Here is a 24545-nt window from a genome sequence, read left to right as displayed (position 1 = left end):
CTTCCCCACAAAAATTTTCCCTCAGCTGTCTCCTGTAATCCTTGGTCTTAGTGATGTTTTTCATTCTTCGTACAAAGACCAGAGTCCCTCACAGGACTATATACACACGTGGACTCCAATTTTAGGACTTCTGAAAGCAACTGGGTGCAATGGATTTTATTTAGGGAAAACGGAGGAAAGGGGACTGAGTAGAGAAACTACACTTTTCAACACACCAGACTTTTCATTTTAGTTCCATTTCACGAGCTCAAAATACAAAGACATTTGTGGTTGTAATTTGTTAAAGAGTTCAAGGAGCACACATAATTTAACAAGGCACTTTATCTGACCTTCATCCGCCAAGCCACTGTTAACCTCCAAGAAGCCCATCTTTTGTTCGCTTCCCCCAACCCTCATAAATGCCACAGAATGTAATGGGGGCTTGCTAACTACCTATTGGGTTAGTTCACTGTTTTACAAGTTAGTCATCCTAATAAAGGAGCTTTCTAAAAAGCCAACAGATGTTTTCTCGTTATTGTGCGACTCAACAATAACAAGATTGGCCATGGTGTAGAACGACCTGTGTAAACAAAAAGGCAATCACTGCCATGGATAAAGCAACCCTCAAGGAGATTTCAGTAACAAGCCATGCCGCTATTCCCACCTGAGTGGTGCCTGTGAACGTTTGGCTGCTGCCCATAGCCTGTCTATGGCAACCAGCCACAAGCTTGGAAAAAAAGCAGAAAGAACGCACGCTCACAAAAGCATTACAATGCATGCTGGGTTTCCATGGCAAAATGAAAGCAAAGGAACACAAGAAGAAAAAAAAGTGAGATGTCGACCAATAAAAGCCATTAAAATCTGGGTGGAGGGCATATCTGTTCACACTGGCAAACAAGAACAAAGTACAGTCTATCAAGATCAGAAACACACATGATAAATTGTCCCTGCTGTGCAGTGTTATTTAAACAGAATCTTGAAGGGTGGGGGGCATTTTTAGGGCTGGTGGGGGCAGGGCAGGATCAGGAAGAGTGGTGTTTTGAGTGTCCCTTTGCCTTTTGTAGCTGCCCACCTCAGTGAGCAGCAACGAAGAGAAAAGGAGATCTGGGAACCGACATAATGAAGCAGGGAGTGGAGGGGGGAATCCATAAAAACACACCAAGACCTTGTTGAGGGAGCAGAGGTTGTTTTGTTGGCTGAACAATAATTAGCCCCAGAGATATGTACATGGATTTTCTACTTTTGGAGTTGATTAAAGAAGAGAGCACCTGATGGGTTCCTGCTTCTTTTCAGAACCAAATGTATCATTTTTCAGACTGCAAATCAGTACTAGAGACTGTCATGTAAAATGCACCAAATCTGAATGGATAGTGAGTAAGAATAAGTGAGAAGGCGATTCAGCCGTTTTCCTCTGTGCAATCAGGACTGAGAGAGGACAAGCAAGGGGGGGGAGTGTGCACAAGTTTGCAGGTCTGAGAGTGTGAGAAAGCTTTGGAGAGACAGAGGGAGACAGAGGAGAGAGCTTCAGCCTGGCTTTTCTCTGCTGCGTCTGGAGAGAGAGGCGTGTCCACGGACCAGTATAAAGTCCAAAGAGAGCGGCTCGCATTGAGACATTTTCAGAAGACGGTCCTTCGTGTTGCACACTGACCGGAGGAGGACACTGTGGAAACTGTGGCGATTCTGTTTTTGATGACCAGCTTTGCATATGGACACTTGTTGAATAGGCATTTTTTGGCATTTCCTCAAAAGGTGGATGATACTCACCTGAAGAAATCACTTGTATATCTTTCAATCTCAACAAAAAAATATTTTTTTAATCACCAGAACATTCTCTAGCTGATAAAAGACAGGCTCCAGTTTCTGCACTGTGAAATTGAACCAGAGGAACAGAGAGGTAATACAGCAGAGGCATTGTGTCCTTGCAGTCGAAACACTAACCGGCTGACATATCAAAAGATTCCTGGACAAAGTGTTCCTGTAATACCTTCTTTGTCTGTCAAAAGTCTGCTGTTAGAGAGGAAAGTCATCAAAAAGCAAGAGAAGGGAGGGCTGAACCTGAGAGGATCTTTGACAAAGGGCAAAGGACTACGTGCAGGTGTCTGAGCTGTCATGGTGCGAGGACGTGGCGTGACTTCAACCTGCTGGGGCCTGTGGACATTCGGTGCCCTGTCACTGGCGGTACTGTGCTTATCGGACCAGGCCATCCGCTGTCCAGTGTGCTCCGAAGAGAGGCTGGCCAGCTGCCGTCTGCCCGAGGGTTGCGAAGAAACAGTGCGCGAACCTGGCTGCGGCTGCTGCCCCACCTGTGCTCTTCCTAAAGGGGCACACTGTGGTGTGTACTCACCCCGATGTGGCACTGGCCTCCGATGCTACCCGCCACGGGGTGTGGAGAGGCCGCTGCATTCCCTGATGCATGGCCAGGGCATCTGTACAGACGAGAGGGAAGTGGAGGAGAACTCAGGTAAGAGCAAACAGATCTGAGTATGCATCCTTTCTGCCTCTGCCAGGCAGACTCATGACAGGAAGGATTTTCAGGAAATGTCCAATTACAATCCTTCAGTTCCAGTTGACCAGGTCAAATTCCTGCTTCTTTGCTCACTTGGCCTCACCTGACCTGGGGAGTGGTTGTGACAAGGTCCTGCATGTTCACCCTAATCTCAGCTAAGCCGTGAAGCAGAGCATGCTTCCTGTCGGCCAAGCTCACACAGTCCCTCTGCTGTCTCCTGGTTGCTCGCTGTGAAAGGGGCCCCGCTGTGCAGCGTAGGCTTAAGACATGCGAGCGTCTTGGTGTTGGCTGGGCCAGACGTTGTGTGTAAGAAGTTATGCTCTACCTGTTTCAATGAAAGAGTGGATCAAAGAGATCCTGAAGGGAGCTGTCAGGCACAGGCAGGGATGTACACCACTGCTGCAGTGTAAATGTAAGTCCATATGTGTGCCTTTGTAATGGGAGAAGGTAATAAAAGCTGCTGTATGAAATATCTGTAATGGAGTGAGGCCAGTCTGGGGCTATTAGCGCTCTCTGCAATCAGTAATTCACTTGGTGCTCTTTCATGGATATCCCCCTTCCTCCTGTTCCTCCTGCTGCTGCTGCAGATTTCAAACAATTCTTGTCCTGATGTCTCTATCAAGCTCTTCTGATCTTTGGGCTCTCTTTTTCTCTTCTCTTTGTTCTAGAATTCTTCTGAAAATAAAACAGTCTACATCCAGTTTTACAGTTGAAGGAATAATCATTGATGTTTGGTTATCTCAACTTCGTTTTGGAGATGACATGAATTTTGGTGCCATTAAGGAAAATCCGACCGATCTAATAACGTTTTGAAGATATATGAGCTGTTGCTTTTCTTATACTGCAATTGCTCCTGCTGAACTCAATCTCCCAGATCATTATTGGCCTCTGAGAACACCAGAGAAGTAGATGAGGCTTAGCCAATAGAAAGCTCCCAGGGGGTGCATCCTAACTGCAGCATCTGCTCCCCATGACCCGATCCACCCCGCCTCCTGTGTGCCCCGACGAGCCTTCGAGCGCATCGCCCACTGCCTCCAGTTCCTTGATGAGGATGAGCTCATCGTCACCCTGGCTGCCAGAGCTGAAATTAGAGCCTTCTGCTCTCTCTGTGCATGACCGGCATAGGTTAACATGACTACATGAAGTCGGAAAAAAGAAAGGAGCTGATTTTTTGGAGTTTGATTAAAAAAATAAAAGACAACAAAAACCAAGCAGCTGTATGCATTTGTCTCAGCTTTCATCAGTCCACACCCGAATGTTACTGCTGCCCTTTGATGGCAGCATCAAAGGGCAGCAGACCATTAAGCTGCCCTGAATATAGGGTGCAACAAACCAATAAGGAGTCACGTCTGTGTTTTTTTTTTTTTCTTCTTTTTTCTGGGAATGAAAGCTTTTGGAAACTTCTGTGTTTTGAGTGTTCGGTAATCTGAGTGTTGAGTCTCCACTGCACCCCCGTAATACACCAAAGAGTCTGTCATAACAAAGTGGTGCAGTTTCCCCTTAAACCAAACTGTAAATCAGTTCTACCAAGGCTTCTGAGATTCAGTGAATATGAGGAGAAACAATCAGGAAAAGAGGAAGTGGAGAAATGCAACTTCATTCACAGGCAGTAGATTTCCTTTGTGGCGCATTCTCTGTACTTATGCATTATTAAACAAGGGGGTGCATCTCCTGAATACATGCCCCACTCCTAGCAACAGTGAACATGCAAGATAAAAATAGAAGAGGGTTTTTAAAAACCAAGAGGATTCATAATAAAAGGAGCTAGGATGCAGTGAGGCACATCTTTGCTGAAAGGATGTTCAGGGTGGATGTAAGAGCCCTGCTTGAAAAAATTATTTGCAATACTATTTGTTGTCATTTGATTTCACTACTGACAAACTACAACATAAAGCATAAAATATAAATCCTAAGAAGAAAATGACTTTTACCATCTCAACAACAGGCGCTCCACTGAATCTCATGTTAAAGTCAAGGACCTCTTGAGTGTTTCTTCCTAGAAACACTCAGTCTTAATACTCAGAATATATCATCATGCATGTGTTGGCATACATCCCTGCATTCCTGCCGAGAGAACCCGGGTGTCAGGTAATGGGGCACTTCTCTCTTGTGGCAAACGCAGATATCGTTTACGACCTGACTCATACCGATGTCAGACTATGAAAAGTCCTACAACTCATGTTCCCAACAGGATTTGATGAATAATGCTGTCAGTAACGCTGGACTCTGTTTGACCACACTGAGTTTGCTGTGACGCACACGTCATTATAAAAGCCACACACTGATGTAGATGAGGATTTTCGGCAGTTTCAAACTAGTTGAAAATATGAACTAAATTTCCATAGATACTATTTATTTATAAGAATTTGGTTTACGACAAATACAATGGTAAGACACAGGAAAAATCTAATCCAACTTAGAGGTCTTCAGGTTTCCTGAATCGTGCTGGCCAATAACACTATTGCACAAGAATTGACAAAGCCTCTACCTTTTTTAAATCTTTTGTATGGCCACATTTTGGGTACTTGGTAGAAAAAACAAATGTTGAGGTAAATACCAATGCTAATACTTGACCTTTCTTACTGGTACCTTGCTAAAGGTTCTAAGTCTGGAATTCTGAGACTGGTCAAACACCATCTGAATATTTCTAAATTGTATGCACAAAACTTTTCTCTTATTTGTGAAAACACACAAAAATGGAATATTTAAATGCTTTGAGGGGTATACAGCTTCTCTCCAAAGTTTTCATGTTTCAGGGTTGTTGCTGGACAATATAGCGTTCCAGCTCCCTCCAAAGGCTTTCTTTTAGGTTCATGCCTGGAGACTGGCCAGGTCACTGCAGGGCCCTAAAATGTTTCTGACAGAGCAACTCTTTAGATGCCTTGGCTGTGTTTTGGATCATCGTCATTCTAGAAGACCCAGTCATGGTCCATATTTAATGATCTTACTGATAGTAGGTTGTTGCCCAAAACCTCATAACATATCTATCCTACTTCTTTTCCTGAAAAGCATCCTTAACACATGATGTTTCCACACACGTGCTTTATGGTTGGGATGATGTTCTTAGGATTGTACGCTAGTCCTTCCTCCTCGTTAAAACACAGCGAGTTGAAATTGTACCAAAAAGTTCTACGTTGGTCTCGTCTGAACATGTGACCTACTCCCGTGCTCCATCTAGCTCATCGAGATGACACACTTCAGATGGGCCTGCCTTGAGCAGGGAAACCTCACCTAGGACTTTAATTCATGACAGGATAGTGCTATCATGGTAACCTTTGAGACTGTAGTTTGGACTTTAGTCATGATCGTTTATGCACCATGAAGTGAGCTCTTGCATAAAACCCCAATCCAAGGGTGATGGACTGTTATCTTGAGCTTCTTCCATTCTCTAATAGTAGGGCCAACTGTTGTTGCTTTCTCACCAATATCAATTCCAAACTGTACACCTAACCATCCACGCCTTGGTCAGGTCTACAACACAGTCCACAATGTCCCTGGATCTTTGGTCTTGACCATGGTGGAGAGTTTGCTTCTTTTTAAACCCCTTATGTTTTTACATGAGATGAAAATATAGCACAGCAGACAGTCTGACACCGAAAATAGTATTTAAAGACTTAGATTTAGAATGGGCTTTCTTATATGTTACACAAAATAATATCAAGCTACATATACATTTTGTTTGATTAAATTTAATCTTCCTTGGAATTTCATATTATTTTTGAAAGTCTTTAAGTTTGCATCAAAGTATGGAACTATGAATTTCTTTCGGGGCATTGAAATTTGAGATTTCTTTTGGCAGATGTTCTTTAGTGTTGTCTATTTGCTTTCTTTGGGCTGTGCAGTACATTTGGACAGCTGGAGCTGTTATGATGGAGACACACCAAGATTTCAGCTTGTCCTGCCCATGACATTTGTACTGTGAGGACAATTAATCATTGTGGGTCACTACAACATCTACTAATAGTAAAGGAGCATTTATTCCCACTTCCTAAGCATTTTTTAACAAGTTCAAAAACAGAATGACTCCTCTTAAGATAAGAACGGGAGTATTGTTCATTTCCATGCATTATATTAGTGAATTCAACTTGAAAGTGGAAACAAAGGACGCATTCCAAAGTAGTTTAGCCTAATTCTGTGCTGCTGTAGATTTCCTGAGGCGAAAGACACACAATCACACCCCAGCTCATTCCTCTAATGTTGTTGGATACCTGACATAAATTCAGATTTAGTTTCAATAGAGAAGAAAAATAAAATTCCTTCCTGAAAACAGAAGAAACCCAGAGTCTCAGAGGACAGAGCAGACAATGCTTTGATCCAAAGTCTTTCACAGAATTAAAGACAATGTTTTTTTTGTTGACGATCCATCTGGAAGAGGTTCTGGCCAGCTCTTTAAACCATATTTCTGAATCTGATCCACACCTGTGTGAGTGTGTTATCCCTGGCTTGTAAATGTTTGGGGCCTCAGGCTGAAGTCTTACACAATTTTTAAAGTCAACAAAAGTATTTCCTTTTCATAAGCAGCTAGAAATGAGTGATAGAACATTTGAAAACAGCTTGTTTCTATACACACTCTTCTAAAGTGGCATTAGTTCAATACACAATCTCTTGAGTACAAAATTTGTATTCAAAGCAAGGCATAATTTCTACAGATTTGTTGCTTCATTTTATGTCAAGCTTCCTAAACAATAAGTCTGCATTCATAATAATGCTGCATTTGCTGTGCTTGGATTCACACAAATTAACATAAGGTACTGTTTTGACACAAATTGGAAGTGGAGCAGAATCAGACATACCGTAGCTAAAACTGGTTTTCTTGTCTTCTTGATCAAATAATGACATAACTTTGCTTAAATCATTCCACTGGTAAATGATAGAGAATAGGCACAGGCATTTCACACGAGCCTTACTGATAGTTTTGAACAGTGTGTACAACTGAATCAGACATCAGCTGATGATTAACAGATTTTTAAGAAGTATTTTGCCTGGAAGATGAAGGTCTGACATTGATACTCTGGCAGAGGCTGGTGTTGACTGAACAGAAAAGCCTCATGGTTTTGAGCAGGGAAGACTTAAACTTGCTGTCAAAGACATATAAAAGTTTTTTGCATAGTGTCATAAAGATGCCTGACAAACACTCATTACATTTGTTTCTGTTTATGCGCCGATTTCAGTTTAAGACTGTTTATTATAAACAAAGCTGATCCCCCGATTTTAGGAAGTAGTTTAGTTGCAATGAAGGGAGTATCTTCATCACAAGTAAACAAGTAGGACAAGGTAACTGCAGCAGTGATTGATCATTGTTGACCTTAAACATGCTGTTTGAATCAATACTTTGACATTTCATCTTTGGTTTATTTGGCTGAGTAGCAAATGCACCATCATAAATGTCCTAACTGATTTTCATCAAAGTGACTAACATGTTTTGCTTATTACAGATCTTCTGTTTTTATTCAACACTGCTGGAACTGGCCATTGACATGGTGCACTGGTGTAATTAGGCATATGGAAAAAATTGCACTAAACTGATAACTTAAGCTCAGAGTTAAGGACTCTCAGTATCTTTTTTTATGATTTTTACTAAGATTTGCTACATCTTATACAAACACATCAAGATCAACATTTTAAAATTGAGTTTATAGTTTGTAATGTCGGTTTTATATATAAGAGTAAAGCCAAATACAAACATTAAGATGCAGATAAATCATCTGAAGTATAAATCCAGCTGCCTGTGGCATTCAACACTTACCAGGTTGTAAACCCAATGTTTTGTTGAAATACAACAGTGTGTTTCATTGGTGATACCGAATAACAGTAAATGCTTATCATTAGCAATTGATTTGTTAAGTCTTTTAAATTCATACCACAATTGCCTACTTTTTGGGTTAATGGTTAAAATGGAAAAAGAAAAAAAAAATGGAATTCAGAAATAGAACGCAAAAGTGGAATTTGGGTAAAATAAAACAGAATTTGGAAAATAACAAAACAGATATAGGGCCCTAAATTAGTACCTTCTTTAACAACCAGTTAAAGTAATTTTCTACAATCTGTTCTAGGGATGAACAGTCTTTGGAAAATCTACAACATGATGCTATTGAAGGAACTAGGAATGTTGTTATTGGCTGCGATTAACTTTCACTCTTCAGATGCTTAGAAGTTATAATCTATCCAATTGGTTATCAATAGGTATTAGTATAAAACACTTTCATTTTGTGATATTACATAAATTTAAACTGCAATGATGATTGCAGTGTGATTAATCAGGCAGCTCTAATATGTTCTTCCGATACAACTCTATCAGAAGAAAATACTAATGTATGAATCTAATAAATAAGTATCCAGCAGGAGGTTATGCAACAGTCCCATGACTCAAATTGAAGATTGGATCAACTACCAGTGCAAGGTGGATGTTTTATTAGGCACTCGGACCAAAATTATAAATTAACATATAAAGTCAAGAGAAATGTAAGTGGTATAATAGAAGAGCCATGTTAGTAACAACTGGGCACACAAGCGGCGTCATGACTTGTTAAAGGAGTGAACTGATCTGGAGTTTTTGTAGACCCTGCAGTCACTGACTTGACAATGATATCAACAGTAAACCAAAATATTCCTGATTCAGATCTGAGGCTATCTGATTAAATTTGTTCCAAACTGAAACACACAACAGGACAATGATCCAAAACACAGCAGTAAATCTACCACACAATTTTGAGATTTATTTATTTATTTTTTTTAATTAGACCACTTTGAAATTGTGGCCTATTTTGTGTTAGTATGTTAAATAAAATTCAAATAACAATGCAATGAGGTTTTTTTCTTTAACAAGGAACCACACAAATGAATGTTTTTTTCAGGGCTCTGTTTTTTTTTACAATTCCTGCTCACCTGCCACAAAGAAACGCCCTTCAATCTGTCAGCTCAGGCCATAAAATGTTGGAAATATATCAAACATGGCAAAGGGTGGTGATCCAAGTGAAACCGCATACAGAAGTAGTGACTTCCTCCATGGAAAACAGCAGGGTAGCAAACAGGACATGCCACCCCTGACCCACTTCTAAATCACTTCAGCTTGCCCTGTGAAAGAGCGTGGAATCGGAGAAGTATGAACAAAAAGAAGAGCAAGGGACAAAGTGACGGAAGCAGCTGAAATGCTCTTGCTTCTTGCTGAAGAATGTGCTTAACACCAACAAGACTAAAAATACAAACAGCTGAGAGACACTTTCCATCTCGGACAGGGACAAGCAATGCCACTGTCTGCAAAGCTCTGAGAAACCTGGTCATTGTTCAGCTCCTGACTTTTGTTATGGATGCAATAGAACTTGTCTGGGTCTGAGTTTGTGTGTAGTACAATTCTTAGAAAGACTTGCATGATACTGAAGCTGTTGGACCTTTCCTTCATTGTCTTTTAGGCAACTGCAAACAACAGGATGTTTAGTAGTGGCCTTAGTCTGAGTTCAAATCTGGTTTAGTGATCAGAGCAACAACTTTAAAGTGCTATAAAGCACTTAAAGTACTTTGATATTTGTGCCAATTTGTAAATAGCCCAAAGGGGCAAACCATTTGCACAAAGTTCTTTGAAGTCAGAAGGGAATAGAAAGACGGTTGAGAACAAAGGATTGCAACTTACAAGATACTTTGCCATTCCTCCAGTCACATTCACTGACTGGTACCCTCTTATGACAAAGCAAATACCCTCTATCAACCTCCATTTGGAACAAAGCGATGTTACTGAGGAGTTCTTGAGGACGAAGAGCGAGGAGGGCATTTCCTCAGGAAGCAGCTGGGTGCCTTCAGGCCCAGAGAGCTGCAGAATTACAGGCATTCAAAGGAGAAAGTGGTGCTGACCACAATGCAGAGAGGATGGAAGAGAGGAGGTGGCATCATTTTTAAATACCTCTGAGCTTGGTCATAACACAGTAGCGGAAGGGTACCAAGGTCGGTGCTGAAGAGGAGAGCCCAATTACTGAGGCTCCTTCGTTGCGGTTAGCCAGGTGTTTTGGTAGCACAGATTGCTCCACGTTCAGCTGTAGGAGATCTACCACATCTTGCTAAAATATTGACACCCTTTTAACTTTATCACATTTCTGGACTTCACAATGACTTCCTTTAACGTACTGTATTTAAATTATTTCTTAAAATAATAATCATAATAAGTGCAGGGAGTGGGGGCTATTTTATTGGTAGGCCAACAAATGTAGGAAATAAATGGTACATGGTTTTCAAAATTTCTTACCAGTAAAATTTGAACAGAGGAACTGAATTTGAAATAATTTGTAACTAAATCCTCTCCACATCTGCATGTCTATGTCTTTAGCAGTGGACAGACAGGAGGAGGTCATCCCTGAACACCCGAACAACAGCAATATCCGGTGCAGTCCACAGGACAAGCGCTGCATACAGAAGACCATGGCACGACACCCTCTGAAAACCACAAATCTGAGAAGCAACAGCGCCAGAGAGGAGACCAAGCCAGTGCTGGTGAGTGAAATTACCACCTAACAGCAAACAAAAAAATATAATTCGTAAGCCCCAGCAGGTATTTCACATCAGGATTCAATTGGTCCTGGTTCAAATTCTTAAAAAAAAAAAAAGAAAAGAAAAAAGGAACTCCCATTAAGCACTTTTTGTTCACTAATTATTAGAATAATCGAAAAAATATATACAAATTATCCTTCCATTGAACTGATGTTAAGTATAAGTCAAGCAGAAAGCTAAAAGGTTTTCACAAGTTGATGTGCAAAGTATTATTTTAGCTGGAGATGCATCCTTTGCTACAAGTGATCAAGTGTACTCTTAAGGAATACAATGTCATTCAATTTAAAATGATCATTTTATTAAATAGAGGAACTGAATAATGGAATTGCATTTTAATTATTTATTTGCATCCTATTAATGTATGAAATTAGTATAAGTGGTTAAATGAAAAGTCAGACGAATGTGGCAATAGTTCTTACACAATTAATAGCCAGAATAGTCAATAAAAGAACTACTTACTGAAATAATTGTTAGCTACAACTCTACACTCTTGCATCGATGTGCAGTTTGTTCTGTTTATCTGGCAAAGAAATGGTCATACCACTGCAATTGCTCAAGCGCAGGCACATGTCTTAATGTATTTATGATAATATATGACATATCTTGTGGTTGGTCAGCAGGTTTTAAGACACCTGACGAGGAATTATGACCCACTCATCTTTACAGAAACCCTGTAGGTTTCTTAGCTGCCAATTGGTTAACTTGAAGCATTCCCTTCTTAACTGGAGACTGGCTAGATCACAGTAAATGACCCTAATGTGATTCTTCTTAAGCCACTCCTTTGGCTTGATGGCAAATAGGCCATTATAATGCAGGGGGCCCCATGCATAGTTCACTTTCAGTGTCCTGCCTGAAGGGAGAACGCTTTGCTTCAAATTTTAACAATGGCCCCTTGCTGTGGTGAAGTCATCCTGTACCTTGGCAAAAAAACCAGCCTTACAGCATAATACTCCTGGGAGATGTTGCTCTTTGGATCATACTCAGCATTTTTTTCCCACCAAAGACATGTGTCGGGCTGATGCCAAAGGTCTCATCTGACCACATCACGTTCTTCTAAATCACACTGAGACAATGGGAACCTATAACACACAGTACGGTGCTGACACACTTAAATAAATTATGCAAAGTGACTTACCAATATTCTTGGTAGCTGTGGTTTTGTGGGTTGAGTTGAGATCCGGGGGCTTTGGTAATCGTCCCATAACTAATATGCAGGTAATTCAGACTGAGCTGTAGGGTATTAAATGCTTATTTCACTAAAAAACAGGGTAACTTTGAAGCCATGTAAAATTTAACTTAAATTCTGACCATCTCAAAAATGAGAGAGGTTATTTCTTGGGAGTGAGCAAACTTACCAATCAGCAGGGAATAGATTTGTTTAATAGAGAACAACTCCTAGATTAAATTATGGTTAATTCAATAGAACTGTTTTCACCTGACTTTGAAAAACAAATTTGAATACATTTTGCCTCTATGTTAAGTAATGGTGATTTTAAAATTGGAAATGTTTTAGGAAAAATGAAGTCTACCAGTTCTAAAATATTTGTTTGCAACCTACATAGCAAGTTGCAAAACTACAACTGGTCTCAAACACCGGCCCCAAAGGGCCAGTTTCCTGGCAATTTTAGACATTTCTCTGCTACAACACACCCAAATCAAATAACTACTCCATTAGCTGGACTCTGTTCATCTTGAATGCATGCTGAGGAGGTAATTTAGCCATTTCACTCAAGTTCATTGGATGGATCTAATAGTTCCAGGACATCCAGCCGTCGAGGGATAAAGTTTGAGAATCCTACTCTAGACATGAGCTACTAAAAACTTATTGAATGTAGTCTAAGTATTTAGTTAATATAGTTATGGAGAACATTACAGCTTTTGGCATTCTGTGCTCTGTAGAGAAACACTGAAATTTGATATTAGCTGGCAAATTAGCAGAGCTATTTTTGCTCGCTTAGCTTGTCGGAACTCTGGTTAAAACATGCTGCTCTACATTTTAGCATGGAAAGTTTCTTTCAGAATAACTTTGATTACCTCTACACAATAATTGATGGCGATTCTACGCTTTGCACCCCACGTTTCAAGAAACCGCCAGACTCATTTTCTTCTTCTTTCAAGATTTACTTGGCAAACTAACTGAAGGGGTATTTACTGCCACCTACCGGACAGGAGTGTAGTTGGCAATAAAGTCAAAGTGCAACGGCACAGGTAAGAGAGGGGCAAGTAGGGACAAGTGCTGCCAGATTGGGCGAGTTTTATCCCCAATTGGGCTTTTTTTGAACATGTTGGGCTGGGAAAAGAGCAGCTTGTGGTAGGTTGCTAATATTTGGGCTCTTTTTCACAGCTTTTGACGTGTTTTTAGGAAGCATCCATAGAAAATTAAATCAAAATAGTTGTCACTGAGTGGCAAAAATGTATAAAACTTTAACACTTTAATGACATGTTATATTCTTACTCTCATTTTATTAGTTATTTTATTTTGAAATTATATTAGATAATAAAGTGTCACTATGAAATTGTTTTGGCCCAAGTCAATTTTAACCTGAGTTTGACAGCTGGGTTTGTTTTTTTGTTGTTTGGTTGGGTTTTTTTTAAGTTTTGATTTGGAAGCTGTCAGTCGTTCAACCCTGCTTCAATCTCCGCTCACTTTCGAACTTTCTCTGATATTTTAATAAATTTACTTTGAACCCTGGAAAGTGTGAAATAAATTATGATTTAATGGTTTCAGGTAATTTTTTAAAAGGGAGCTATAGGAGACATTAGCTACCTGTCTCCTACCTGGAGACATTAGCAGGCTCAAAGTCCAAGTCACCTACTTGCAACCTGACTTTGACTTGCCTCAAACAGTTTAGACTTGCCCTAGAATTGTGACCATCTCTTTCACAATCTATGGCCTACTAGCTCATCAACAAGAGTCTATGTGCTAAACTGAGCAGCCTGCAGCCTGCTCTATAACCTCTTTAAACCCTTTTGGAGCTTTATGAAACTGAAAATTGGGGGAGAGGGAAGTAGACCCTGGTCTGTGAAGCAGATTATTTTCTGACTGATGAAAGATCCAAACAATCAAAGAGTTTTGTTAAAACAGGAGCTGACATGTGGAGATTAACCTTTTGATATGCAGCTGGAAACCGTTTTTAAATTAGCACAAAAAAGTAAAACCTCAAAAAGCATTCAGCTGCAAATAATTATTTGTATTTTTCATTTTTAGACGTCCACTCGCTGTTGCAACACATTACATGTTTTAGATTGTGATTTTACTCAACTTTGTAACTTTCATAGCACTAATCCTTTGTATAAATGTTTTGTATGTGTGTGTGTGTGTGTGTGTGTGTGTCATTATTGAGTGTGTACAAAAACAACTGCACAACTGATATCAAGGTGTTCCATAAAAGTCTCCCAAATACTTGTTTCCTCCTTAAGGCGCCCTGCCGTGCTGAGCTGCAAAGAGCTCTGGATAGATTGGCATCCAACAGCCGCACCCATGATGACCTCTTCACTATTCCCATCCCCAACTGTGACAAGAATGGAGATTTCCACCCAAAACAGGTCTGTGACTTGGAGAACAAACTTAGTATAAGCTTTCTGGGATCCTCCTCTGGAATCACTGAGCAGACTGCTCTTTTGGCCATGTCTGCTGGTGAACTGCGAATCCTTAATGTTACGCCAAATTAAATGAAAAAGCAAATCTTTGAACTTTAAACGGCTCTATTCAGATCACATCAGCACGCTGTGGGCCAGAACACAAAACACGCCAGCAGAGGATGACATACTATCTTACAAGTTCAAGATCAACAAAAGAGTCTCCAAACAGACTGTTGCAGTGAAGCCAAAACCCTGTTTTTCCAAGCTGGCGTGGAAAGTGATTTACATTCAGGAATTAAGATGTCATGTGTAAGGCAATTTGCCCGAAACCGTTGAACAAGCATCACTCTATTATTGTGATGGATGCAATTAGGTTTTGAACACAGCGGCTGCTTTTCTGGGTTTTTTTTGTTTCCCTTCTTTTGCAAGACTGAGCAAACATGCAGATAAGAGTGAGAAAATCAGAGAATATAAAAAAAACAAACTGATAAGGCCGCTTTAAGTTGCAGACTCAGACTAGAAAGCTCTGCTAAGGCACCAGCCATCAAATGTCTGAGTTATGCTGATTGCGTAACGTGGTTAAAGTATCTCAGTCTGCTCAGTTTCTCAGGCATCTGTTTACTGTTTAACTAAAACTGCACTGTGATAATACCCAAAGGGAAGCAAAGCACAGGTCATTAAGGACAACTGGGACCAATTTTAAGCCAGCGTTGCTCTGAGATTTTTAACTGGTGGTGTTGGAGCCTTCGTAAAAACTGAAATCATCCCGTTAAAAAGGTCCAAACACACGCAAAATCTGAACAGCTGAAAGCTCACAGGGAGAACGTGGGGATTTGAACCTGATAATTTAATTAGACCAAATGCCATTTACTGTTTGTTTAGTGCCACTTTAACTGCACTTTAATTAGTTAAGCATATAATTTTGATCTCTTTAGGAGATTAGGTGCTGGAGTAGTTAGTGGATACAACTTCTTTGCCAAAATGTATTTTCCACCATTTTAGAGACTACTGGTCACGAAAAGTAAAGAGTCAAAAGAGCAAAGAGCTGCTGCGTATTTGCTCATCTAGTACATACAGAGCAATGTCTGCATTCCTCCACAGTTATGTTCACATCAAACTTGCTCACACATGTACATCACATATTTCAGCTATTTTCCATTTGGTCTTCCTTGGTACTTTAAAATAAAATTTTTACTTAGCTAAAAATACACAGAGAAAAAACCCCCAAAACATTCAAACTATAATTTCTGACAGGGTCACTTTGACATATGACATATCCCAGAAGCTGATTTGGATTTTTAAGGAAATCTTGATCACTTTAAGCTGTTTTTTTTTTGTTGTTTTTTTTACTTTTCTCTTTCACTCGTTTAGTGTCCAGTCTTTCTACTTATAACTTTTTTTAGAGAGATGTTTGCTTGTGAAATCACAAAAAAACACAAAAATATACTAGCCAATATTTACTAGTTCATATTGTTAACGTGAGTCCTATTGGTTGCCTGTCTTGAAGATGGCAAAATTAAATGTGAACTCATTCCCAGATTCCAGTTTGGGAAAAAAATAATACTTGCAAATCCCCATATATATGGTATTACTACTACAAACATGTAGTTCAATCACCTCTACAGGACTGAGGAGCAAAGTCCTCTAGTGTTAAGTATGTGACATACTATTGGACTGCTGAGGCTTGGCTTACATTGGCTCATCAGCATGACACTGATTCCAACTAGACCAACTACAGGATTGTTGGGTGTTGGAATGGCCCAGTCAAATCCCAGAGTTTAACCTGACCGAAATTCTGTGGAGATATCTTGAGCTTTGCAGAAACTGCAAGTCTTGATAAACTGAATAACTGTTGTGAAGTGGTGTGTGTTGTTCCATCAAAGTAATGTGAGATACTGATACAGTCAGGCATGAAACATAGTAGTGGCATCTTTAGAACTACATTTCTGCGACTAATTCCTTCATCTTTACATCCATCCATAGTGCCATCCCGCACGTGACGGCCATCGGGGAAAGTGCTGGTGTGTGGATCCCAAGACAGGCATGAGGCTGCCAGGGCCCCTGGAGCTGCGGGGAGATCTGGACTGCCACCAGTTAATGACTGCGACCCTAAGGGACTGAGGAGAGCAGAAAAGGGACAGTTTGGGCTTGGTGAACCAGCTGAATTTACTGGTGCTTTTAGTAGAACCATATGACTAAAGGACTTTATACTTCAGCCGAGCTCTACCAAAGGCAAACAGTTGTGGAGTTTGTGCAAAAAAAAAAAAGGAAACCATTACATTGAATTATTTTACTATTATGTTTCTGTATGTGAGAGTAAGTGATTTGAGTCTTTTGAGCACTTGTCTTGTTTTGTTCCTACCATGTGAAATTAAGACAGATTGTCTTTAAACGTATGCGCTTTAAAGTATCAGGTGGTAGAAAAACAAAACACGCTTCTTCAGAAAGGGGCTGTACATGTGATTTATGTAAGAGAAGACTCCAACCTTTTCTGTGTAATCCTCTTAAAAAATGGCAAAAAGCATTTAGTCCACTTTAGTATAACTGATGAAAAACAGAAACTGATCATGTTTTCTTTTTTGTGTAGCACCAGATTGGTTGGAATTACTGAATCAGGACCATCCAGAACTATTTACTTTGAAAGATTAAGCTTATGCAGTAGTTACTTTTTTGCATCTCATATTCTTTATGTAGAAGCACAATGGAAAGACAAAAAAAAAAAAAAAAAAAAAAACTTAACTGAGTGATAGCATTAAAGTAGCAAAGATTTATGGAATGGGAATAACAGATTCTATGAAATGATATGAAAGGGCTGCAAAAAAACTGTAAAATCCTTTTGAACTAACAAAGAAAAAGCCATAGCCTTTCACATCAAGTGCACCAAAGTGAAAAATGATATCAAATGAGAGAATCTGTGTCTCTGAGATCCCAGGACAGATTTTATTTATTATGCGGCAGTGAATTCCCCTGTCATACTTTCTGACGAACATCTTTAGCACAAAAAGCATGGGCAGTGTTGCTTTACAAATAGCTCTGTGCGCTGCTGATAGGATAATCTTCTTTTCCAGCTGGTGCTAAAAGATGCCAGTATGACCCTTGTGTTTGTAAGGATATGCTTTGGCTTACAGGATTTCTCCCCAGCAGACTGCTTGGCAGATCTAAATGGTGCTATATTCTGACTGTGCCAAAATATGAAGCAAAGATGGTTTCTACAGGTTTTTTTGGCCATTGTTTAGCATTCAAGAAAAAGTGAGAAAAAAAAGTATTGGCATATATGAGGAGCAACCTTATGTGTTCAGCTTTCTGCTTTAGCTATTGACAAATATTTTCCTTTTCTTTAAAATGATAAAAATTCAATATACAGTTTTGCACTATAGTTGCCGTTATTACATTTTAATTAGCTAGTGTTCTGAAAAAGGCAGAGCATTTTTTGTTAAATAAAACAGCATTGTATAATGAGCTTTGGATGACTTCTAGCTAACAAATCAAGTGTTTTAATCTGGTGTTGCTTCAAATATACCACAAATATCCCAAATAAAACAAAGAAATGATCTTGTAGGTTCCCTCTTAATTATTATTATATTCAAAAGAGCGTAATGTTACTGAAGATAACTGGTAGCAGTAGCTAATAGCATGCTAATTGCATAGGTGTACCAGTGGGCATTCAAAGGTCAGATCTGAACACTTGGGTTTGAATGTTCATAGGAGGATAGTTGATATTGACTCAAGAAAATTTTTCTGTTAGGTTCATGTTTTGTGTAGAGGACAAAACGCACCAAAGTTTAAATAAAAAGGGAGACTGTGAAGAAAAGCATTGACACTAGGCTACCCAAACATTGCCTCCTTGTGTGGATAATAGTAATATCAAAGATCAATTGCTGTTAGCACAAATTGAAAGGGTGTAATCAGATTTTTGCTGTTGTTTACCATTTTGCCACTTTAGCTTTTCATGTTTCACAATTTTGTTTACCTGACAAAGGAGCCAATAGATGTTTCCTACCAACTGTATGCCATATTATAGCTGCCTTGAGGACATTTTGTACCCACCTTGGACTACAAAATATTTAAAGTAGTTTAAGACACTTGTATGTGACAAAAAATTTAATATACCAGCAGGAGGTCTTCCATAGTTATTCTGGTTAGAGCTGAGATAGGATTTCACAATATCAGGAAAACATGACTTTCTAATATTATCGCAGAGTATTGCAATGACACCATCAACTCCAAGTAACCCACTCGCTACTCTCTTCTCCGTTAACAGAATCTCCCTACGCTTAACCATGTCTTTCATAAAGATCTAAAGCAGACAAGTGAACAAGATGCTGCATGCTTCAGAAACAATAAAATACCTTCTCATTGTATCAAAGTAATTCTTTCCAATTTGAATATTGCACACTTATGTGATACTGGGCTGATGATTGTGATTCAATGTGTTGTGCAACTTTGTGAGGAGTCATGCTTTTACAATAGACTGGAAATTGGAAACCCTTTTGAAACGTTAAAGAATACAAATTCATAACAGTGAGTTAATGAAAAAAAATCTCCTCTCTTATTTATTGTGAAAACAATTATGACTTTGGAGTCTATGATGTAAATGTAGAAGTTTACACGTTAAACTCCAAAACCTGGTCTGGGCTGGCCCATTCCTGACTAATTTTGGCCCTTTTACCTATTGTATTTTAAATAAACACTTACATAATAACAAAAAATATGATAAAAGAGTAATAAAATATCCATTACTATAAATTTACACCTTGCAACTTTATTTTAAAACAAATTTCAAACTACAATGTTTGTCTTGATGAGTAGTAGGGTTATCTATGGCAAATTTTGAATTCTTTTATTTGCTCAGCACAGCTATTAAATATCAGCAAATTAATCCACTTTTTCAAGGATCTGTTTAATTAGTAACCTTTCATGAAAGAATGTATTTTATGTGATTAAAGGTTTAAGTTGTATTACTAAAAAATGGAAACATTTCCTAAGCTTATTTCTAACTAGCTCTTAGATGAAGATAGTGTTGGAGAATTAATCTCTTCTCAGAGATTAAGATAACCTTAGAATTGTTTTAAAGACAGAACAAGATTTCTTACATATTTCAATGAGCCACACAGACAGATGAAAGAATGTTTTACCTGAAACTATCTTAATGCCACTAAAGACTCAACGCTAAACATGTTCAAAACCATTTCTTTGATTTATAATTATATTTTCATCATTAAAAAGTCTTAATTTTTATTTTAAATGCCTTTTGAGTGAATAAAATAGTTACTTGATAGTCAGCTGCTTAATCTAAGACTTTGCAGTTTTGAACTGTTTTTGGAGAATAGACTATTTTTTATTTGCATCTGATATTATCTGTTTACGTGTAGATTATTAATGTTTGCATGCATAAAAATAAGCCAGAAACAGATGAGGTCTTTTTCTGTCTAGAAGAGAATTGTTGTGCTCACATGTTTGAGTGAACAGAGAATTAAAATATAGAGTTGAAATTTATAATGTTTACCTGAAACTAAAGTGTACTCATTGTAATGTATCAATTAAAATACAATAGAAACTATGCTGTAGCTGTGTAATTCTTAGTGATAGAAGTGATATCAACAGTACTGGACAACTGTAACATAAAAAAACAAAACATTTATGAAGGTATGTTGACCTATACAGGAGGTGATGTTGATTGATTTGTATTTTATAAGCTTTCCAACAGCTTGTGTAATCTAGACAGGTGAAAAGAAAATGTACATAATTTTTTTTTCTGCACATTGTTTCAATCAATATAAGCTAACCTCTGTAAATAAAGATAATCCAGAACAAGTTTGAGATTCTGATTTGTTGGACTAACACTTTGTAGGAACCACAGAAATCCATTTTAGGACTGATTGTTTTCACTTCAAGTGATATGAGATTTTACTTCTTCACCAACTGTACTTAGAAATAATGAAGTCAAGTGCAATTCATTTGAAAATAATCAAACATAAGTCATCTTTACACATTTCTTTGATTGTATTTTTATTTTTACCTCAAGCTCCAAATTAATCAGACCATGTAGTTATAATTTAAGCCAGAACATGTACACACAGCTAAAACCAGATAGCTATATTCACTGTGTAAAGCAGGCATATGCAAAGGGATATGCTGCTGGTGGCCCTCTGACCACCACCAGCATGCAACCCTGGTGAAATGACTTGACCAAGGACACAGACCGAGACAGACTGAGCAGGGGCTTGGCCCTGCAACCCACTGATTACAGGACAAGTTCTTACCACCATCATCACCGCACTGTAAGTCATTGTAGCTTCATCTACAATGACTTGTAGAGATCCCACTTCAATAAAAAACTTACATGTTTGATATTGCTCAGATATAAATAAAATGTGTCATGAGAAATGTATTTTTGCTTGTTATCTATAGAGACTAATAACTTTAGGAGCGTCACACAACCCCATATATAGAAGCCTTAGTCCTTAATGCGGCCATATTAGATTTGAGTCTCACCCAGTTGACATTTGCCACAAACCATGTACTGCGTGTTATTTTTTTTAAAGGGGAAGTACATCTGAAATATTTTTTTCAATGGTTCAAAGGTACCACTTCTTTTTGTGACATTATGGAAAATCAAATGAAATCATATGCAATGCCAGGAAGAGAATTATGGACGTTGACATGTCTGGTTCTCTGGTGCAATTTCAAGATGCCTGAAGGTGCAATGTTCATCTATTTAAACAATGATATGTAAGTATAAAAAACATGTTTGATTGATTATACCATATAAACGTTCGGCCATCATATAATTTAGAACTAGATATTAGCATATTTTTGACGCAGAATGATTGTTTACCACAACAAAAAGCTGTCCAGGCCAACCCTAGGCCTGTGTGGAAAACTAATTGACCTAATAGATGGTTCGCCATCAAGCTTTTGAAATAAGTGTTTAACATGGGTTTGGAGAATTTTTTACCCTCCCCCATTGCTGACTTTCTGAACCAAAACTGTTTTAAAGTGCAGTGAACTCATTTTGGATTTAAGGCCCGACTTTAAATCGGAATTGCACTAACTCCTTTAGGTCAGATTGGCTGTTTCAGAGCATCACACTACCACTACCATGTTTGACTTGGTATGATGTTTTTTTGAAGGACTGTGTTATTTTCATGTTAGATTTAATGGGACATACTGTCCAAACACTTAATTTTGTCCACTCCACAGAATATTCAATAATGCATCCAGCTGGATAATGAATGTGAGATTGACATTAGGGTTATTTTTGCTCCCAATGGTTTTGGCCTTAGAACATTTATTATACGCTTCCCTCCACTAAATCCTGACCTTAACTGTTTCAAATGAGGTCCACGGTGGTTTAAATGTTGTGAGGTTTTCTGTTTCCTCCCAGATGAGTCATTGATGAGCTTCTGACACACCACTCATTCCTGGGAAGGTTCACCACTGTTTGAAGTTTTCTCTATTTGTGGATAATTACTCCCACTGTGGTTCACTGGAGTCCCAATGCCTTAGAAATGTCTTTGTAACTCAGTCCAGATAGACAAAAGTCAAAGACTTTGCTTTTCTTCTGTTTCCAAATATCGTTCAGTCTGCATGTTGATTTTTGAAATCTTTTAGATAACCTCCTGTTGTCAGGCAGGTTCAACTTAAGTGATTTCTTGATTTTGCAAGTAAGGGAGTAATCATATCACACCTGAGTCTGACAGAAATGGATCTAAAGCTTGCAGGAAAGTAGATCTTGGGGAGTAATGTTGGAGACCCTTGACCTAAACTGACAAGCTGTCAAAGCAGAGAATTAATCACTGAAGCAGCCAAATTGCCCATGGTAACTCTAGAGGAGCTACAGAAATCCACAGCACAGGTGGAATAATCTGTGGACAAGACAAGGATTAGTTGTCCACAAAACAAATCTGGCATTTTTGAGAAAGTGGCAAGAAGTAAAACATCATTATGACTACACCATCTCAACACGCTAACGAGCGGAGAAGAAGGGCAAAGTTCAAACCATCTCTTCTATCAATCATAATAACGAGGGATCATATGCTCAACTCCAACATCTCTCTGCCCAGCTTTCTAAGAAAGCAGCCAAACAGCTTTAAAGAGGAGAGGCAAAAGCAAAGGAGGTGGATTAGTAGCTGATGGTGTTATCTGGAACATGTAACCATGGGAATATTATCTATGCAGCCCAGATATGGAGCTGTTAGCTTCTCATGATAGCCATAAGACTGTCATACAGTAGTCTTCTGTCAGAGGCCTCTTCAGGATTGTTGCAAGACTGACTGCTCCTGGAAATCATTCTTGCTCACAGCAACAGCATTTAAACAACACTTTGAAGGTCCTTAGACAATATGAGTGGCAACAAGATTTAGTTTCTCATGTGGATAAATACAATATTTTTTAATTTAATTAAATTTAATTACCATGGTGGTGGCACGATCATTCAGTGAGGATGGTTGGACAGACAGAGATTCTATTATATCTTAAAGGTTAGATGTATGATGTTAAAAAAAATTTCACATGTAAACTGTTAGAGAAGTTAAAGGAGCATTCTTCATTTTTGATGTCTAAATTAACATGAAGCAGATATAAGATTCTGTGCCAAAAAGAAGCAGAAAAAACCCCCTTTGAATAAAAGCTTCCAGGTGCCAGATAGGGTCTGTTCCTGCATGCACGTCTCAGGCATCTATTGTTATGATAAGCAACATGTGGAAGAGTTCTCTTACTTTTTTCACATCAGTGATAAAAAATGGTCAAGCTTTTGTCTCTTGATCAAAAGTGAGAAAAAGCATTTACAGAGAACTTCTGAACTTTTCAAAAATGTATAAAGGTAAGCATAAAAGAAGAATCATTTCCAGAGATGGGTAGAGTACCAAAAATTATACTCAAGCAGGAGCAGCACTGCTTCAACATACTAAAACATAACTAGTTACTACACTTCTGATTATTTAATCGTCTTACATATTCTTTTTTCCTGCCTTGATAACCTTGGATCACCCCGAATCCAATGTGAAAGTCAATTAAACAGACAGGCTGCTGATACTACTCAAGGCACCAATGGAAGGAAGAGCTCTTTAAAGACACCTGACAATAATCTGAGGGTAGCAGCTTCTAAAAATATCCCTCCGCCATCCACTACCAGAGTAAACTTTCAAGTCTGCTTAGTTCCACTGCCTGAGTCTATTTTGGAGAGCTCTATGGGCTTAAGAACAGGGCCTGAAACTGCTTTGGGGCAACATCTCCATCGGCCTGGTTCAAAATGTCACAGCCCCAGTTCTGCCCCTGGGCATCCACAATCCCACAGCTGAGCCCAGGAGGCCCATTATGAGAACTAGTGTGCTTAGCTTATAGGAAGCATGTGACCTCCTCCCCCACCTCCAGATGTACTTCGCTGCAGGTGTTTGACAGTATACTGTACAAGGCCCGGACATTCCTACTGTGGCTTTAGCTGCGTGCGAAAGGCACGCAGTTCTCTGAGCACCACACCTGGAGAGAAAATCACATCAGCATCATTAGGGTGCAGGTCAAGCAGAATTAAAAGGAACTCTTGTAGGTGTGCAGAGTAAACAGAAAGAAATGGGGTCATTATGAACACAGTCAATTAAACAAGTACCAAACAAGTGCTATTCAGGTTGAACGGACTGAGATATAGGGTAAATCCTGCGGGCTTAGGACTGTTATTTTTAGGCAACACATAACTACAACTGTTGACCTGGGCAGCTCTCACACAATGCGAACAAGAATGCAAAGTATTTCAGTTGTAGCAACAAGGGAGCAGCAAATAGGTCTCAAAAGCTTATGGCCTGTGAAGCATCCATAATGTCATGCCTAATATGCTGACACAAGTAATTGTGTTCAGGTGCATCTCAGTAAGAGAGAACATCAATGAATAGTTCATTCAGAAATTCACCTCAAAAAGGGAAACTTATACAGTATACAAATTAATTGC

The 24545-nt window shown here is 38.9% G+C and overlaps 2 protein-coding genes across 11 annotated transcripts in view; one reads left to right on the top strand and one right to left on the bottom strand.

Annotated features, from left to right (window-relative positions):
- Positions 1-13254, bottom strand: part of LOC122829039 (zinc finger protein Aiolos-like) — a 30052-nt gene extending 16798 nt beyond the window's left edge. For 3 of the 9 annotated variants that reach the window (XM_044113234.1, XM_044113237.1, XM_044113235.1), the window contains exon 1: positions 12156-13254. The gene's annotated coding sequence lies outside the window, so the exon portion shown is untranslated. The remainder of the gene's footprint in view (positions 1-12155) is intronic. The other 6 variants (XM_044113230.1, XM_044113236.1, XM_044113232.1 and 3 more) reach the window with 3 other exon arrangements.
- Positions 1056-20162, top strand: LOC122829040 (insulin-like growth factor-binding protein 4). 2 transcript variants are annotated; one of them, XM_044113241.1, is made up of 4 exons: positions 1056-2440; positions 10800-10963; positions 14441-14566; positions 16586-20162. In XM_044113241.1, the coding sequence occupies exons 1-4, from the start codon at positions 2089-2091 to the stop codon at positions 16721-16723; spliced, it is 780 nt and encodes a 259-aa protein (XP_043969176.1). In that variant the 5' UTR covers positions 1056-2088; the 3' UTR covers positions 16724-20162. The 2 variants fall into 2 exon arrangements, with proteins under 2 accessions (XP_043969176.1, XP_043969177.1); XM_044113242.1 differs by having other exon boundaries at positions 1481-2440; positions 10803-10963.
- Positions 20163-24545: the final 4383 nt, after the last annotated feature.

The sequence above is a fragment of the Gambusia affinis genome, linkage group LG04 (assembly GCF_019740435.1).
Source record: "Gambusia affinis linkage group LG04, SWU_Gaff_1.0, whole genome shotgun sequence".
NCBI lineage: Eukaryota > Metazoa > Chordata > Actinopteri > Cyprinodontiformes > Poeciliidae > Gambusia > Gambusia affinis.
The sequence above is the reverse complement of the archived record's forward strand: the minus strand, read 5'-3'. Positions and strand labels throughout refer to the sequence as shown.